This window comes from Berghia stephanieae, chromosome 7, assembly GCF_034508935.2.
Source record: "Berghia stephanieae isolate SIO BIC M18660-M18661 chromosome 7, UCSD_Bste_1.3, whole genome shotgun sequence".
NCBI classification, from domain to species: domain Eukaryota; kingdom Metazoa; phylum Mollusca; class Gastropoda; order Nudibranchia; family Aeolidiidae; genus Berghia; species Berghia stephanieae.
This window is the reverse complement of record NC_088366.1, coordinates 16,954,674-16,974,121: the sequence shown is the minus strand read 5'-3', so window position 1 is coordinate 16,974,121 and position 19,448 is coordinate 16,954,674. Positions and strand designations below refer to the sequence as shown.

The window sequence follows — 19,448 nt, the reverse complement described above, 5'->3', positions numbered from 1 at the left end:
GCACGAAAAACACGGCCGAAAAGAGTATAGGCAGTAAGAAAAGTTTGAAAAACGGAAAGTTATTTTGATATATATATATATATATATATATATATATGTGTGTGTGTGTGTGTGTGTGTGTGTGTGTGTGTGTGATATTATCTATTTTGTTTGTAATTAAGATTTTAGATATTTCAAAACAATATATGCTACTTTTTTGGTAAAATGGCAAATTTCTGAAAATGAAAATGGTCTTATGTCCGGATGAATTTAAGACTCTGAAAAGTTGATTTAGAATTGATATTAGAAGAAATACAAACTTTATGTTTTCAATTCAAATGTATGGAATAGAAATTAACTCAGAATTGTATATTCGTGGTTACGGATTGAATTTCCAACACTAAGAGTTCATCCAGACGTAATACCAATTTGACAAGATGGGTTTCTTTTCTTTTTTTTTCTGTTTGAAAATATCAAAGCAAAAAATAAAGGAGCAGGCACTGTTGTAAGATATGTGAAAAAGTATGTATGAAACATTGCCAGATAAAGAAAAAAAGAAAAATATAGGTAAAAAAAAAAACCATCACAAAAATTCAACCTTCCTCCCAATGTAGGAAGGACGATTTATTTGGGGATGGTGTTTTTTCTTGCATTTTCTTTTTTGCTTTGTCTGGCACTGTTTCATACACAATGTTCATATCTTTATCTCCACCCCCCCCCACCCCACACCCCTCTTGTTTTTAAACAATACGAACGGGATTTCCTGATCAACCATTAAAGTATTACCCAGGCAAACATAATACACGCTCATAACATTTAAATTTCTCCTTTACGCCGAATTTTAAAAAGTTATCTAGCACAGCTGATCTTCTCCACCCCTTTCTCGTCATTCTACAGGTGATGCAAGTTGAGAAATCACATTGATATTAATGATGATAATAATAGTAACGATCAGTATAATAATTATCGTCAGATGTTGGAATAGGTAAAAGGTTTCCTTGCAGCTGCAAATTTTCTTATTGCTCACCAGTAATCAGAAATTCATTGGTAATTCTGTTTTACTGCGGTGTTGGCTACATTGACTAGTTAGCCACCATACTCTGGAAAAACATTTATTTAAAAAAATTGACCAGAAAACTCGTCCTACAAAAATCGATCGATTTAAATTACCCTAATCTTGGCAACAACGACAAAAAACTCTCAAACCTGGGGCTTTGCAAAGACCGCAATTGAGAGTTTTTGCCAAGTTGAAGGTCATTTAAATCGATCGATATAATTTAATTTGAAGGTCGAGTTTTCTGATCAAATTTTTAACTACATGTTTTTCCAGATTACGGCAGTTTACCGGTTAATAAAAATCAATCATATTTTCCCCAATATTGAAAAAATAATAATTTCGGGACGATATAACTAAACTTGAAGGCTGGGGGAATTGCCTTTCATTAAAGGGTGATCAAACCTAACTGTTTGTTTTTCTTAAAATTTACACTGAATTACTTGTCAAGATCAACGTCGGAACAAGTGCATCACGTTTGTAATTCAAATGTCGTGAGAGAAATATCGTGAGTTTTCATCGACGACTACCTGGTGGTGATGAACGAACGTGTTACAAATCTCTGCCAAATAGGTAATGGCATACGTGCTCTGATTTGCAGGTCTGGTGACCCAAATTGTATTGAGTTCATTATTGTTGTTATGAAAATACTCTAAAACCAACGCAAAATTGTATAAATAACAACATTGTAAAATCAAACTCATAATTGCGTTTTGTTTTTAGGCCTGCTACTGTGTGCATCCACTGCTGACTATCATAGGTAGTATTTGAAATTATGGCTAGGGAACTCGTCCTTCAAAATTCGATCGATTAAAATGACGCTCATCTTGGCAAAAACTCTCAAACCTGGGACTTTTACCAAGGAGAGGTTCATCTTAATCGATCCATATTTGAATGACGTGTTCTCTCGCCACGATTTAAAACACATGCATTATTAATGAATGGCAGGTCAGAACGCCATGGCTACCTTATTTTACCATTTCCCTATAAATAATTTGCTGTGAAACAATATACGTATAAAGCGTCCCTCTTCCGGAAAGGCAAAAATGGATCTCATCCATGGGTCAACAACTCCCAATCACAGTGAAAAGTTATATTATTCTCTATTTATTGTCTTCTGGCCGACGTGTACATGTAAGCAGGTCTGACATCCGAACCCTCTTATGGGCCAAGTTTAACATTGTTGTAATGGACAATATTACGCGTCAATTTTTTTAAGATTTAGTGTGACAACAATGAGCCCATAAGGAATTGGGTTATCAGACTTGCAAATATGTGCACGTCGCTTCTGGCACTTCTCTATTCCTTTCCTTTCTTGTTATTCATAACATAGGTACCTGCTCCTCTCACTTTTTTGAATACTTTATGTCGTGACCCAACGCTTCAAAACCGTATCTTTAGGGATGAACTAAAAGCTTAATCTTGAATTTACAGCCAAAAATAACGCGAAACTTGGGATGAGTTTATTTGTTTTTTTTAAAAATAATATGATTTCCTAAATAACAAAAAAAAAACCAATGATTAAAAAAAAAACAACAAATAAATAAATTAATCAGTTAAATAAAGAATTTTTAAAAACGAAACAAAACAAAACAAAAATCAAATTGAAATGTCATGATCGTTTTGTAAAACAATTTTAATTCAATGTTCTTAAACCTCGATATAATGCCTGATTGACACGATGGGGTGGGTCTCAAGTAAAATATGTCAGTCAAAATTGACAAGTTTTTGGTGAAAATGTGTAATGCATGTTCTTATAACTAGCGGAATTGACAATTGGAATACTTTATTGAATTCTTCTTCTTCAAGTACCAAGTCTGTGCCAGACATCGGTGATCATGGTACGCGATTCATCTCTCTGATCAGATAACCTCAGAAAACTAATATTACTCTTCTCTTTCTTTGTCACCCAGCTTTTCAAACTATTCAAATATATTTTTCTTGGTCTACCTTTACTCTTTTTACCTTCTATCTTTCCCGTGAGAGCAAGATGTTCAATACATTTATGTCGATTTAGGTGCCCTAAAATTGCATTTGTCTTTTTCTTATTGTACGAATTAATAACCTTTTAGTTTCAGCTTGCGTTAATACTTCTTCATTAGTTTTCTTCTCTGTCCACGAGATTCTTAACATCCTTCTAAGAAACCACATTTCTGCTGCCTCCAGTTTCTTTCTAATGTCTTCTGTAATTGTCCAGCTTTCGCAGCCATATAATAATACTGACCATACATATTGAATAGTGTACCTAAATTTGATAATAATTTTATTTGGTTTTAAAACTGCAAAACAAAAATCCAGCAAAATAATAATAAAAACAAATACTGAGAAGAAAAACTTAAGCTATATTTTGAAATAAATCTGCGTTGGTTTCTGCTATATGAGGTAATGCTATATATAGCTAGAAGACCTTGGTGGTCCATAATCTGTTCCTTTTAAAAAGATAGGGTTGGAGATCAACTTTGTTCGTACTGCAAATGTTAATTTTTTTATAATCGAGCACATAATTATTAGGTAATCTAAACATTATAAAACTATTTTTCACAGATTAATGTACGAGTAACTTGCAAATCTTCCTTATATTAGGGCTAAATCTATTGCCCGTTGATTCCAATGGTTATTTAGAAGGGCGTAATCATGAGTCCTTATTTGACCTTGGCCTTCGCATTTGTCCTCATTTCGCCTCCCTTCCGCCGGACAGATCAAAGCTGATGGCTTATGGGACGGTTTGGGTATTCTCTAATAAAAGTTTAATTACCTATATTGGGCGGTATTAATCGTTCTGTAGAATCATCATTATATGATGATATAAACAACATTTTTGGTGAAAAATACATTATCTTTCTTTGTTGATACCCCTGCTGCGTCCTGATTTGGGGGCCTGGCACCCAAAAATATTATAATCTTATGGCAAATTTTCCATTAAAACTAATGAATAAACTAATAACCTCCACATTTCCCCTCTTATCAACATGTATAGCATTTTATGTCACCATACAGATTTTACAATTTTAATCTATGGGATTTGTATTAGAACATTACAATGTTGCGAATCAAAATTTTATGGCAAAATTGATGTTAAAAATTTATAATTTAGAATGAGTCAAAATAAACATACCCTTTCAAAATAAATATCTCTATGGTGTCATAATACATTATCTCTGTGATGACTGGAGATTTTCAGACAATTTCATAGATTCTGAGAAACGTTTAACACAGTATCCGATAACCCTAGAAAAAGGACACATACACGCGAACACACACACACACACACACACACACACACACACATATATATATATATATATATATATATATATATATATATATATATATATATATATATACCCGAAAGTCACTTTATTGAATTCAGACAAAATAATTCTGCAAATGGTGATAACGGACGAGATGGCCAAGTAGATAATGCATTGCTTTTCTTCCGATGGATCTTCGTTCGAACCCCGCAGCCGGAATCCCGATTTATTTTCCTTGAGCAAGAAACGTATTGCTCCCTTCATGGCGCTGAACTGTGGCTAATGTATGGGTTACCTCAGTCCTTTCTCGATTCAGGAAACTTTTTTTAAAACCCTCGGAAGGAAGAATGATAAAGGATTTTATTTTTTTAAAATCTTAACTGCGCCCTTGTCAACGTAAAGATGCTGTACTCGGCTGACTCTCTGCTAATCTTGATTTGATTATAAAAACTGTATCCTTAGCAATAAGAACATAATTTATATTTCTATCGTAGCAAATCTTATCTCTTGCTTTATGAATAATATGACGAATTAAGGTATTGTTTCACAAGATATATAATATTGCAATGGTAAGATAAGGTAGCCATTACGTTCTGATCTCACGCACATTGAAAAATCAGGTATTTAAAATTTTGGCCATAAAACTCGTCTTTCAAATATCGATCGATTAAAATGACCCTCGTCTTAGCAAAAACTCTCAAACCTGGGACTTCGCGCGAAGTCCCAGGTTTGAGATTTTTTGCTAAGAGGAGGGTCATTGTAATCGATCGATATTTGAAGGACGAGTTTTCTGGCCAAACTTTTAAATACATGCTGTTTTGTTTTTCAGAGTTTGGCAATGATTCTAAGGATTTTTGTCATGCAACACGGTTACGATGATCTTATGATAATGTTTTTACTTTTTCAACATCTTCTTATTTGGCGTTTATGTCAGTGTTGCTACTTAAAGCTGAAAGATGTAAAGAGAAAATAAAATAAATAGAATAGAAGCTTTAATAATATCATAATACATATAGACAAATGATATGGACATTTCATCAACAACAACAACAACACCAACACCAACAACGACGAAATCAATACCATCATCATCATCATCATCATCATCATCATCATCATCATCATCAACATCATTGTCGTCGTCGTAGTCACTGTTGTTGTTGTTATCATTATCATGACCATCATCATTACCATCATCTTCATCATCGTCATAACCACTTTCATCATCATCATCATCATCATCATCATCATCATCATCATCATCATCATCATCATCATCATCATCATCATCATCATCATCACTAGTAGTACCACCACCACTAGTTTAAGGACTTACAACGACAATAACAAGAATATAAACAACAACAACAAAAGTTACCAATGGATCGTTGCAACAACAACAACAACCAAAATAACAAATACGAAAACAATAATCATATCAACATTGAGCAGCTGAAGCAACACAGCGGCAGTGAAAGTAACAAGAATGTAAATGATATGTAAAAAGTAACGTAGCGTAAAAATGGGAAACGTAAAAAAAAAAGAGAAGAGAAGCACGTTTTCTTAAATCTCAAATAGTAAGACTGAATTCATCTTTGATCAGAATCATTTGCGTTAATATTGTTTAGAAAATTAACCACAGACCTCCTATTATTTTTAACCATGACAGCAGTATCACAGATGTGTTCAGTCGATTTTTTCTTTAACCCTTCCGTTCACAAAGTAGTGATCGGATATATGTGACTCAATAACAGAAAAAAACAAAACTTTTTGACATACAAACATCCCATAGAAAGGGTCCAAGCTATAGTTTTCTTCTGCTAAACGCTTCAGAAAGCACGATGAACTCTGGCCACATTTTCAGTCAGCCGTCGATTCATTGCATTTCATAATTTGTTCATTCCAAGATGTTGTCCTTTATTCGATCTATGACTATTATAATTCTTTTATTTTCAGATAAGATAACTTTAAAGAACTTACTTTGATGTCGGAAAAGGTTGAAGGATCATCGGCAAGAATTGAAATCATTTGGTAATGGATAAACAATATATCAAATAACTGACTCCACCATAAGTCTATTCGTTTCTAGAATATAACAGCAGACCAAGGGGGTAAAACGTCACAGAAAATGGAGTGTTTAATGGAACACAAAGGCTACAATACACCAATCAAACACTATGACACCCACATTAAGTCGTATGAGCTACATCACAAACCTCATGATCCTTCGCTTAGATCTTATGAATCCTCAATGGTAAAGCCTTACGAAACATCTTTAAAACCTTACGAATCAACACTGAAGTACCACGATCAATCTTCATTGCTTCCTATGTCAAATGGACATGACCTTTGTGACATGAAAAACATAATGCCCATAAAACACGAAGACAAAATGATAACGAATGAGACAAGACTTACACATAATCTGAGCAATGGCAGTGTGGGTGGGAATCGGGGTAGTGAAGGCTCTACGGTTGGAGGCGGTGGTGACAATCATGATGCTGGCGATGCTGATAGTGATGACGAGGCTCCCAGTACGACCACAAATCCTCCAGAAAATCTGGACGATGAAAAGGGAGGAAAGAAAGGCGGCGTTGGAGTCCGACGTTCAGAAAAACCACCGTATTCATATATAGCCCTGATTGTTATGGCAATTCAATCCTCACCTACAAAGCGTTGTACACTTAGTGAAATATACCAGTTTCTTCAACAAAGGTTCCCATTCTTCAGAGGAAGTTATCAAGGCTGGAAGAACTCGGTCAGACATAATCTCTCTCTAAATGAATGTTTCATCAAACTCCCAAAAGGAATTGGTCGACCAGGGAAAGGACACTTCTGGACCATTGACCCATCTGCAGAGTTCATGTTTGAAGAAGGGTCTTTCAGACGAAGACCTAGGGGGTTTCGAAGAAAATGCCAAGCTCTAAAACCGTTTGGCATGTTAAATGGTATGGGCGGTAGTCCTTCCATGATGGGCCACTATGATTTCATGGGACCTCACGGTGGAGGCATGTCTAGCATGAATATGTCTTGCGGAATGCCCAACGGTCAGATGCCGTCTTACGATCCGTACGGTCAGCAGATGATGGCGGCCGGGAATTCTGTACAACAAATCGGGATGAATTATGGATTCAACAATAGATATTCCCAAGGCGCTTGCGGGATGACTGGGGTTCCTGGATTCCAATCGCCGGTGTCCAATCATTTGGCGAATATGTCCGCAATGTCTAATATGACATCAGCTTTGCCCAGCATGTCCAATTTTCAAGGAGTATCAAACATACACAATATGACAGGTGCCTCAAACCTTCCCAATTTTCACCACTCTCTCCACGGAATGAGCTCAATGAACCCAGCTGCAGTGGGTGCGGGAGACTACGGGAGTATGTCAAATTACGGAATGAATCACTATTCAGGAAATCTTCCAGCTACAGTAGCCACAGCTAATATGACACCTCCAATGCATGACGATCGTGAAGTTATGGGTTCATCAACATCCACGTCATCCTCTGCAATCCGAGGATTGATCAATCGCGATAATAGCGCGACATCGGCCCTAACCCCTTCCCGTGACGAGAATAACACGTCGTCTACTGAAAATCCTCGTAGAGATTTATACAGTGTTAATAATAACAGTTCAATGTTACCATCTTCTAGGGAAAGTCATCAGCAAGACAGTAACAATTCTACAAATTTATTACACTCTCCCACCGACCCATCTTCCTCATACCTCGCATCAACACATTCATCCTATCATTTACATAACAAAGACTCATCCTCCTCCCCATCCTCTGCTCGAGATACATCTTCGTCATACTCCGCAGGAATGTATTCAAAAGACACTCTTGTCAAAGATGGAGGCTCTAGTTTAAGAGCGCCATCTGCTGCAACTTCAATAAATTCCTTGAGCTATAACAGACATTTAGCTATTGACGCGTCAGGAGATGGTAACCTGTCTTCGATATACTTACGTGACCAGCGAAGTTCTTACAATAGAGATACATCTTCCTCTACCCCAGCAATGTCAGGAATACCTTCAGGAAATCATCATAGCATGGCCTATTCTCCGTGGGGACCGTATCCCAGTCGTGTAGCCAACAACGCCCCAGGAGTTAAGCAGCCATTGTCTCCTACAGGCAGTACGGGATCGCCACAGAGCATGTCTCCTCCTTCTAGCAATGATCAGAGTCCTTATGGGAGTTCTTCAACATCAGCGGCGGCTGCGGCCTCCGTGACGAATGCATCTGGTTTGTCTGTTGATGGAATGGACATGGCGTCTCAAGGTAAGGTATAAAAAGGACATTTCTTTTTTTATTTTTACTTTCCTTTGTTTTTGTTTTTTTTTAAAGGTTTTCTTATGTTGTAAAGATCTTCTGATAATTCTTGTCTCTTCTTTTTATTCCTTTTCACTTTCCCTTCTTTCTTTCTTTTTTTTTTTTTATCTCCATTCATTATAAGCGACCAATTGGGACCCATTGTCCCAAATCTGTATTTATAATTTGGCCAGAAAACTCGTCCTTCAAATATCATCAATTAAAATGACCATCATCTGGGCAAAAACTCTCCGACCAGGGACTTTGCGAAGTCCCAGGTTGAGTTTTTTTTGCCAATATAAGGGTTATTTAAATCGATCAATTTTTGAAGGGTGAGTTTTCTGGCCAAAATTTAAATACTTGTTTTTTCAGAGAAAGCAGTATTGTGTATCAAATGCTTTAGATTGGGAATGATTAAATTTATAGCCAAGAAAATGATACTTTGGTGAGGCTTTTGTTTTATTGAACGACCAAACAAATAATTCGTATTCTTGATCATTGTAATTTTAAAGCCTTTTTCCATATCCAGTTCACTCCCAACACAATACGATTTTGTGCTATTTTCATCTTTCATATATATATTTTTTTATTAAATCATTATTTTAATTCATTTGCAACAAGGTCTCATCCAGTTAACTTTCTCTCCGTTAAGTGACCTCTCTCTCTCTCTCTCTCTCTCTCTCTCTCTCTCTCTCTCTCTCTCTCTCTCCTCTCTCTCTCTCTCTCTCTCTCTCTCTTTCTCTCTTTCTCTCTCTCTCTCTCGTTCTCTCTCTCTCTCTTTCTTTCTCTCTCTCTCTCTTTCTCTCTCTCTCTCACTCTGTGTGTGTGTGTGTGTGTGTGTGTGTGTGTGTGTGTGTGTAATCCCCCAACTTGCGATCGAAATCTACAATAAAGCGCTGAGTGACGTCAACTTCATTCAGTTTAAAGAGTGAGCCGATAAATTTGAACCTCCAGTCAGCCGTTAGAATACAAAATGGTTTTAAATTGTTCCCAGCGAAAAAAAACTTTTCCTTCTTTGTTTTCCTTCCATTGTGTATGTGTATGCGTGTGTGTGTGTGTGTGTGTGTGTGTGGCGGGGGGGGGGGGGGGGGGGTTAATTCTCTCCTTACCACCTACGGGAAAATCGTCACATTTGTTATGACACAATCTACATTTCTCTTACTCAGACTTATTTTGTACATCACAAACTTTGAAGAATGATCTTTGTTTGATTAATAAGAACATAAAGTTGTCTTGTAGAGAGCTTGTTTGAGTTTTAAAAATCAGTTTTTCTGCTGGGTAAGCCTGCCATTTTGGGAAAATACTGAAAAGGATCGGTAAGGAGAGAGTTAAGGAGAAAGGGGGGGGGGGATGGTAAGATATTTTTATCAATAAAACAGTCTTATTTATCTGTTCCGTCTTCATTAATTTGTAAAAGGTTACTAGCACACTTCGCGTCACTTTTTTAAACAGAATCCAAGAGACAGCCATTTCTTCTCTCCAGAAATGATTATTGTGACAAAAACCCACGTTCTTCCGTTGTTTTAACTAACGTTACAAGGATAACAAACTTGAGTCGCATAGCGTAAATCACACCAACAAACATAATAGTTACTCACAACAGATACGTCGAGCTTGGATAGAACAGGTGACGACGACTCACCAAAGAATATTAAAACGTCAAAATTTACGAGGATTACATTTTCACAGTAACGTAGTACTCATTGTTTTCAGTTGTCGACATTCTAACCCACCACACACACACACACACACACACACACACAGAGAGAGAGAGAGAGAGAGAGAGAGAAAGAGAGAGAGAGAGAGAAGAAGAAGAAGAAGAAGAAGAAGAAGAAGAAGAAGAAGAAGAAGAAGAAGAAGAAGAAGAAGAAGAAGAAGAAGAAGAAGAAGAAGAAGAAGAAGAAGAAGAAGACAAAAACGAGAAAGAAGCAAAACCAAAATGTTTTGCATTTCGTTTCTTCTTCGTGCAGGTGGATAATATCCAATTTTCAATTCTATACTTCTGAAAATATCACCGTCCCAATCAATGATTGTGTACACTTTCCGAAATCTTGTCCTTTTCCAAAATTATTTTCTGCAGCATGCTAGGATTGCGAGAGATAACAATTTTAACGCATTTTGGGACCATTTCCGTATTGTTACATGTGTGTTAGTTTTTATCTCAGAATATCCAAGCTTCCATCCAACTATTTTAGGAGCCTCTCGTCAATCCTTGCCCTGCAGGGCATCTAACATCAACATGATCGTGACCCTTGTTCTTTTTTGACGCCATTCCAAAAGAAGTATTATCGTTCGGTTCCTGGGCTGGTTGTAGTTTGTACAATTAGTTACCACAACAGAGAGTCACTTTGAAGGAACGCCGTGCTGTTCGCGCTCGGGCAAGAATCCCTGCCTCTGCCACGTTGGAATTTTGTGCCACGAAATTCACGAAGATGCAAAGGTGTCGGCCCCATTGTCTTCGTAATATCATTGTTCTGACTCAGAATATACTACACTGTGAAGCCCGATTAGTGTGGTGAAAATAGTCTCAAGCATAAAATAAAAATTGCCGAGGTATATTTTTTTTTAATAATGTGAATTTCTACTGCATACTCCCGAGAGCTCGGAAGTTAGCTTTTGACACAAGCAAGCCCAAACACACGCACACACACACACACACACACACACACACACACACATACACACACACACGAAAAAAATATTGTTTTTAATGTCGGCTGTCGAAGGATTTTTAGTCTGAAATAATGGTTATTACTTTTTTTTTTCTTCTCTTTTGTTTTTTGTTTTTTTGCTCTATTTGAAGCTGTTCTTTTCAGTTTTGCTCAAAACTCTTCAGCCTACAGCTTTAGGGCAGCATATACATATATGTGACCGGCCGTCTCAAAACGATATCATGCCGGGAGGCAATCGGCCCCAGAAAAGTAAAAATGAACTAAAATCAAAAGAAATACCAACTTTCAGATTTTGTATTGCAAGAAATTGTATTTATTCTCCTCATAAAGAAAAAAACAGAAATTAACCCAAATTTTCATTTTCATGGGTATAACATAATTTTCCAGCAACTGGTTCGTCCCGACATAATACCGTTTTAAAACGATGGATCACATGAGGGGTTAATTCTTCATTGGGGCACTTTGCATGGAACTGCCTTTATCACTTCCTACAGATAACCATTTTTAAACCATCGCCTTGAAACGGTATTGCGTCGGATTGGGTTGGATGCTAAATATTTGAAGTTCTTGTTAAAACAAAAATAATAGATGTGGGTAAAGTTTAGATACGTATTTCATTGAGCAAAATGAATATTTTTACATAAATTAAAATGTAATATTTCTGGCCATTTTAAAGTATAATATAGACTTTTTAGTATTTGTTAAATCGGTCATAATGATGTCTTGAAGCAATTAAACACATATGTGATGCAACCTCTCAAAACGGTATTATGTCGGGATGTGTCGGAACCTCCTACCCCCCCCCCCCCCCCCAAAAAAAAAAAAAAAATTAATAAAAATTAAAAACCGTCAGCTTTTATATAGCGCAATATCCACTAAACGTGCTTTAAGCGCTTTACAAAGGGTCCCTGACCAACAGCAACACAAAACACGTAGAACGGGACATGACGCCTGTTGTCTTTCCATACGACATTATCAAAGGGAGCGGTTTGAAGCATAAAGATGAATCATGCGTGGAAAGATGAGCTGAAAAATTATTATTATTATTATTATTATTATTGTTATGATTATTATTAGAATAATAATAATAATAAAATAATAATAATAATAATAATAATAATAATAATAATAATAATAATAATAATTATTATTATTATTGTTTTCATTATTATCATTATTAATATTAACATCATCATTATCATCATCAGCATCATTATTACTTACATTATTATTGTTGTTGTTGTTGTTGTTGTTATTGTTGTTGCTATCATTATTGTCATTATTGTTGTTCTGGTTGTTCTTATTATTGTGACATCATTAAACCCCTCTTTTACAGGTGTAATGTTTTCTTCGTTTGTAAACATTTTTATCTATTTATTTTTTGTCTGTTTCTTTAATTTTCGTATTTTTTACATTTTTATTTTGTTTGTTTTGTTTTTGTTTTCATATTTTATTTGGTTAAGTATGTAGATCTCAACTTCAAACTTTGCATTTCACCATGCATTATACGTATATGCCTTCCTCGTAAATCTTTTACTGACATTATTTTGATCAGTGTTATTAAACTTAATCTTTTAAACTTGAACTTTTCCACTAAACTAAACGTGCTCAAAGCGCTTTACAAAGGGTCCCTGTCCAACAGAAACACGTAACAAGTAGAACGAGACATGACGCCTGTTAGGCGATATTACAATTTTTTTCGGACAGAGACAACGCTGTTAACGGCCAGGTACTCATTTTACACCTGAGTACGGTGAGAGAATATGAGTAAAGAGCCTTTTTCCAAGGACTCAACTATGCGCCAAGCGAGGCTCGAACCCAGGACCTTCCGATCCGAAAGCGAGTGTCATACCACAAGACCGCAAATCTCTTCCCGACTAGTTTCATTATTCAAAAAGATAATAATATGTATAAATAGAATGAAGTTGACGTTATTCGGGTATTTGTTATTGTTTTTTGTCATCCGCGTTTATGAGTAATTCTCACCAAACTGTCTTCGCTAGGCTTTTAACGTTCAAGTTTACACATAGTTTTGTGTGTTGGTCCGTTGTACTTCCGGATGGCAATGCTGTGAGCTTCTTAACCAAGCGCATACTATATATACATTGTACTAATGGAACTTTATCCCTCTGGGTAGACGGTTTATGTGGCACTCACACTAAGTCATACTTAACTTACTATGTACTCACGATTCATTCACACCTCTCACCTTCAGCACGTGCTAATAGAGCCATAACATCACGCACCCCAGCTCTCAGCAGGGAGCTTTCAGGGATAGGGTGTGCTAATCGTAGCCGATTTGCTACGCTCTCTCGGGAGAAATTTGTTTTTTTTAAAAAAGCTTTTACAGCATGACACTTTCAGCATATTTAATATTATGATAATTATTTTCAAGGTTAGGACTCCCGTCACAAAATCTGGACGGTCGTCCTTGTCACAGTAAAGGTTGTTCACAATTATCTTATTAAATTTTATTTTATTAAGAACTGAATTCATCTCACTCCAGTTATATTTTCCTTTTATAGCCTTCCCTCGAATTAATTTCTAATTAGTGAATACTTTTCGTTCTACATTCTGTCACGTAGCCACTTATTATAAAAGCTGATAGGTCTAACATTTGACACTCACTTTCTCTCCACAATCTATGCCGGACGGCCAGTCGCTCTATTCCTATATATATACTGGAAGATTTTTATCTTTTGGGACTTTGTAGATATTATATCTACACCATTAAGACGCCGGAGCTTTTAACTTTGATTGTATAATCTTCAAGGATCAAACCCAAGCCCGCTGTCAAAGGACTACACAATAACCTCTTACCAATTGCCTGGAAGTGGAATTTTACGAGTCCGATCCTGTTATCAGAGGAATAGATCATCCAAGCCCATCAACTGCCTGGAAACGTAAACTTATGAACCTGACATATTATCAAAAGTTACGTAAAATATTCATATCTCTATTTGTAACTGCCACGATCACTGTTTATCTCTTTTAATTAAATTTCATCATTATTTTTATTTCATTGTAAACAAATCGTTAATTGTTTATCACAATGATTTGTAATCACATTGCCATCATGTTGTTCATCACAATGATTTGTAATCACAATCTTTCATTGTTATTGTCACCCATTCATATACCTACGTTAATATAAACATTTCCATGTCTAGTTAATAAATAATTTAATTGTAGCACAAATCATAACAATGGATTAATGCTAGAGTATCATGATAGTAAATTTACTTCCGTTTGTAAAATCTATCTTTCCCATAATGGTTAAAGAGTATATTTTAAACGTGGGTGGGGGGTGTCACAGTAAAGGTTGTTCACAATTATCTTATTAAATTTTATTTTATTAAGAACTGAATTCATCTCACTCCAGTTATATTTTCCTTTTATAGCCTTCCCTCGAATTAATTTCTAATTAGTGAATACTTTTCGTTCTACATTCTGTCACGTAGCCACTTATTATAAAAGCTGATAGGTCTAACATTTGACACTCACTTTCTCTCCACAATCTATGCCGGACGGCCAGTCGCTCTATTCCTATATATATACTGGAAGATTTTTATCTTTTGGGACTTTGTAGATATTATATCTACACCATTAAGACGCCGGAGCTTTTAACTTTGATTGTATAATCTTCAAGGATCAAACCCAAGCCCGCTGTCAAAGGACTACACAATAACCTCTTACCAATTGCCTGGAAGTGGAATTTTACGAGTCCGATCCTGTTATCAGAGGAATAGATCATCCAAGCCCATCAACTGCCTGGAAACGTAAACTTATGAACCTGACATATTATCATAAGTTACGTAAAATATTCATATCTCTATTTGTAACTGCCACGATCACTGTTTATCTCTTTTAATTAAATTTCATCATTATTTTTATTTCATTGTAAACAAATCGTTAATTGTTTTTCATTTATAGTAACTAGTAAATTCTGGGGCCTCATTCTACATATATCTTTATGCATTGTCGAGTAGCTCTTTACTCACTTGAGACCATGACAGTCCTTTTGATGACATGGGGTATAACGTACCAATACACAAAACTATGTGTAACCTTTTATAGATAGAATGAAGATGACGTTACTCTGGTCTTTGTTATTTTTTTTCTTTTTTTTTTTGCCATCCACGTTTATGAGTAGTTCTCACTAAACTGCATCAACCAGACTATAAACGTTTAAGATTACACACAGTTTTGTGTCTTGGGTTGTTACACTTCCGAATGGCAATGTTATGAGCTTATTAGCCAAGCGCATTCTATCTATAGTCTGATTGATAGAATTTGGTGAGACCTTATCACTAACAGTTTTAACAATAACAAAGATCTGAATGACATCAACATAGTTCCTTCTATAAACAAGTTGAAACAGTAGTCCTTAACAGCCAAAAAGCTCGTCGTATCCCAAGTTTGTCCCGATTTTGGTAGCGTTCCACGTAAAATATCGATTGCGCGACATAATACGGTACAACACCGCTTTGAAATGGTGGGTCACTGTCATTATTCTTTTTTTTTTTAATTTTTTTTTTTTTTGTTACAATCGACTCGACGAGTATATATTTGCAGGTCTGATAGCCGAACACAATGATGGGCTTGATTTAACGTTGTTATAATGGGCAACATTTTGTGTTGGTTTGAGAGTATTTCCATTACAACAATGAGCCCATAACAATATTAGGTTATCAGACCTGCAAATATGTTACAGTAAATGACATAATCAGTCGGATGGTGAAAATGTTTGAACTGAGATATGGCCAAGTTTAGTTAGAAGTCAATTTTTATCAAAAGTGTGTTCTTGTCATAAATGATTAAATCAACCCTATTTGTACTAGATCTACGGGAAACATCAAAACTTAATTTCACTTCTAGGTCTAAATAATTTTTACAGCTAGTCAAGTTGACAAAGTACGAAATTGGAGAAAAGTTGCTGGATACCTTTCTCATACATCTGACTATAACTTCATGAAAAATCACTCGATTTACTTCAAATAAAGATTAAAATGTTCTTTCAGAAAATGCAAAAAAAAAAAAAAAAAAAAAAATACAAATCCAAAATTGTCACCTTCCGACTGTCATGCACTGACACATATTATATCTATACGTCGGATCGACTCTACTCGTACGGTCGTGCATATTAGTACCGATGGGTACGATGAAGTACTTCCGGCATCTTCCCATGGAAAAGTAGCAAAGTTGTTCAATAACTCCAGAGCACCATCAATAAACGTTTATGCAAACATACACCCACCAAATATAATTGCTTCACCAGCCACTTTAATTTGACAACCATATAGTGAATAATACTGACACATTGTTAATTTTAGATTCACACCTCCATGACCCCTAGGGGAGGGAACTCCTTGTCCAGTATTCACCTAAGGGAGGGATAACTCGTGACCACCCCTGCTGAAGTGGCATCTCCCTGGATTTTCATGTACCATACTGCCATTTTCTCTGTTTTAAAAATAGGCACGTATTCAAAACTTTGGCCAGAAAACTCGTCTATCAAATATCGATTGATTAAAATGACCCTCATCTTTTCCACAACTCCAAACCTGGGACATCGCTCGAAGTCCCATGACTAAGAGTTTTGGATAAGATTAGGGTCATTTTAATCGATCGATATTTGAAGGACGAGTTTTCTGGCCAAAATTTTAAATACGTGTTGTTGTTTGTTTTGTTTGATATATTTGCAGAGTGCGCAGCACAGTAGGCAATGAAGAGAATGAGGAGTTAATAAGGATATTTTTTGACCCACAGTCTCCAACCAGTATTAAGTCGCCATTAACTACATGCTGAATAATTGAATTTCGACTTTAATTTCGACGTTTCAAAAATAAGAATAATACATTATTTGATAGTAGTAATAATTATTATAATATCAGTATTATTTATATGTATATCATATCACTTGCTTGAAACTCAAATATACGAATGGGGCATGCCAAATGAATGTAAATAGAGTTAATTATACTTATGAATATTGAATGTGACACTTATTTATGTATTATATATTTAATTCTCAATATTATCAATTAATGATAAAAATATAATTTATATATTGATAAATTGTATCTATGCATAAAAGTTACACAGAGCATTTAAAGGTTTTTTTTATTAGAACCTATTAGCTCTTAAACGATACGATACGATATTTGGCATGGTTTTCTTATTTTTCTTGTAGTTAAAAATATGTTTAATTCATAATTACACAAGACATCAATGCGAATATCGAATTTTCAGATGGTTTACTTTTTTTAAAAACATATTAAGATATTGAAGATATATTGCTACAACAAGGTAGTCATTTTTAGCCGTTCTTTTCATGAGGACTGAAACATTTCTAAATTATAACTGCTCACATCAATTTCACATTATAATTAATGTACGTGGTTATTTTCAGATGGTGTAATGGCATTATAAATTCCCTGCATTTTTCTACACGATTTCTAAACAGCTGTTGGGTGTTTTTAGGAAGATTTTTAAAAATACAAAAGTGAAAATAACACAATAAATTATATCAAAATGGTAGTATATTTAATTAAGTTGGTAAACAACATCAGAAGCTCTCAAACGTAAGCCTCATAATTTTGGGATATCGCTGGGTTCTTGTGAGGATTTTTATGTTGCCGTTGCTCCGTGTTACACCCTTGATAAACAGCCACAAATTAGATAATTAGCGCTTGCCAAGCGGCCATTAATGACACAAGTCGCGTGTAGGGGGCGTTGTGATCACTTACCTCCCATCGTAGCCGAGTAGAAAGATGGCAGGGGAGCGAACTAAGAAAACAAGAAATTTACGCATTTTTTGTTACTTCCATCACCACTATTGAATTTATGCCTCGTACCATCTAAGGCCTATAGATCACAAGCTTACCCCGGTTTCTGTAACGTTTAATGGGTAGTAGTGACAGTTACTCTCTACCTTTTGAATAGAACACTAATCTATCGCAAAGTTCGTCCCGCTAGATCTGACAGCCAATATATTGCTAAAAATAGATATTTAAAAATTGAGCTTTTATATAGAGCAATATCCACTAAACGTGCTCAAAGTGCTTTACAAGGGGTCCCTGACCAAAAGCAACACTTAACATGTACGACGAGGGAATGTGAGAAAAGAGCATTTTCCAAGGACTCAACTATGCGTCGAGCGAGGCTCGAACCCAGGACCTTCCGGTCCTAAAGCGAGTGTCATACCACTAGACCACATAGCCGCATATAAGTTTAAAGAGAACAATTAACTATAAACCCGATTGATTCGGGACCCAAACCGGTTCCTTTGTGTGTTGAATTATCAAATAATTGAGCTTCCGGTTATTGAGCCATATCGGTTAATATCCTCTTATTGACCAGTATGTAAAGGTTTCCGTAAAATTATGAAAAGAGCAAGATCAACGAGTCCATAAAAAATCTAGAGAAATTTGAATTTGGCTAAAGGTAGGTCAATGCCAGTAGCCAATGTGCTCTACCCACCCACCCCTCCTTTTGTTTCACTAGCTAGAAATAATTTTGAGAATATGGCTCCCCAAAAAAAGTTTTTGTAGTTGGTGACAATAGGATTCAATAGTCTGATGTCACGTCCCCCTAGCAAGGAGCAGCTTGGTTCTAAGCCAAGAAAATCGGTACTTTTTATTCTTCACGCTGGCTAGAACTTTTTCACGTGTCATGTGATCAGAATATATAAAAGTCAAAACATGATCAGATTTATAATGTTTTTCTCCTCTGGATACACTTTTATGCTCGTCGAAAAAGTATTTCATAAAGGCGTCCGCCATTGTTCCGATAGTTTAGAACCTGTTACTAAGTTACTATGCGTCAATACGAGGGAAGTGACGTCACACCTGTTGGACCATATTGCTGATGACATGTGCTCCCTGGGAGTTCAATTACGTGTACTTTATAACCGTATTTAAAAAAAAAAAACACTATTCAAAATTTTGGCCAGAAAACCCGTCCTTCAAATATCGATCGTACTTAATACTCCTTAAGAAAAGCATTTATTTCAATTAAAATGTTATTGAATTAAGCTTACAATTTAATTTTAAGAATCAGATTCAGCTCGACCGACATGCATAAAAAACTGGCAGGTTTGATTACAAAACCCAATTAGGGACTCGATTTAACATTGTTGCAATGGACAACATTTTGGCGTTGGTTTGAGACCATTTCC

At 35.8% G+C, this 19,448-nt stretch overlaps 1 protein-coding gene across 1 annotated transcript in view; it reads left to right on the top strand.

The window, feature by feature from the left end:
* The window catches only part of LOC144976803 (uncharacterized), a 67,712-nt gene that overhangs the window by 12,939 nt on the left and 35,325 nt on the right, over window positions 1–19,448 (top strand). Inside the window, exon 2 of the mRNA XM_078921275.1 lies at window positions 6,241–8,567. Coding sequence (XP_078777401.1) covers window positions 6,413–8,567 — 2,155 coding nt within the window. The 5' untranslated portion in view covers window positions 6,241–6,412. The remainder of the gene's footprint in view (window positions 1–6,240; window positions 8,568–19,448) is intronic.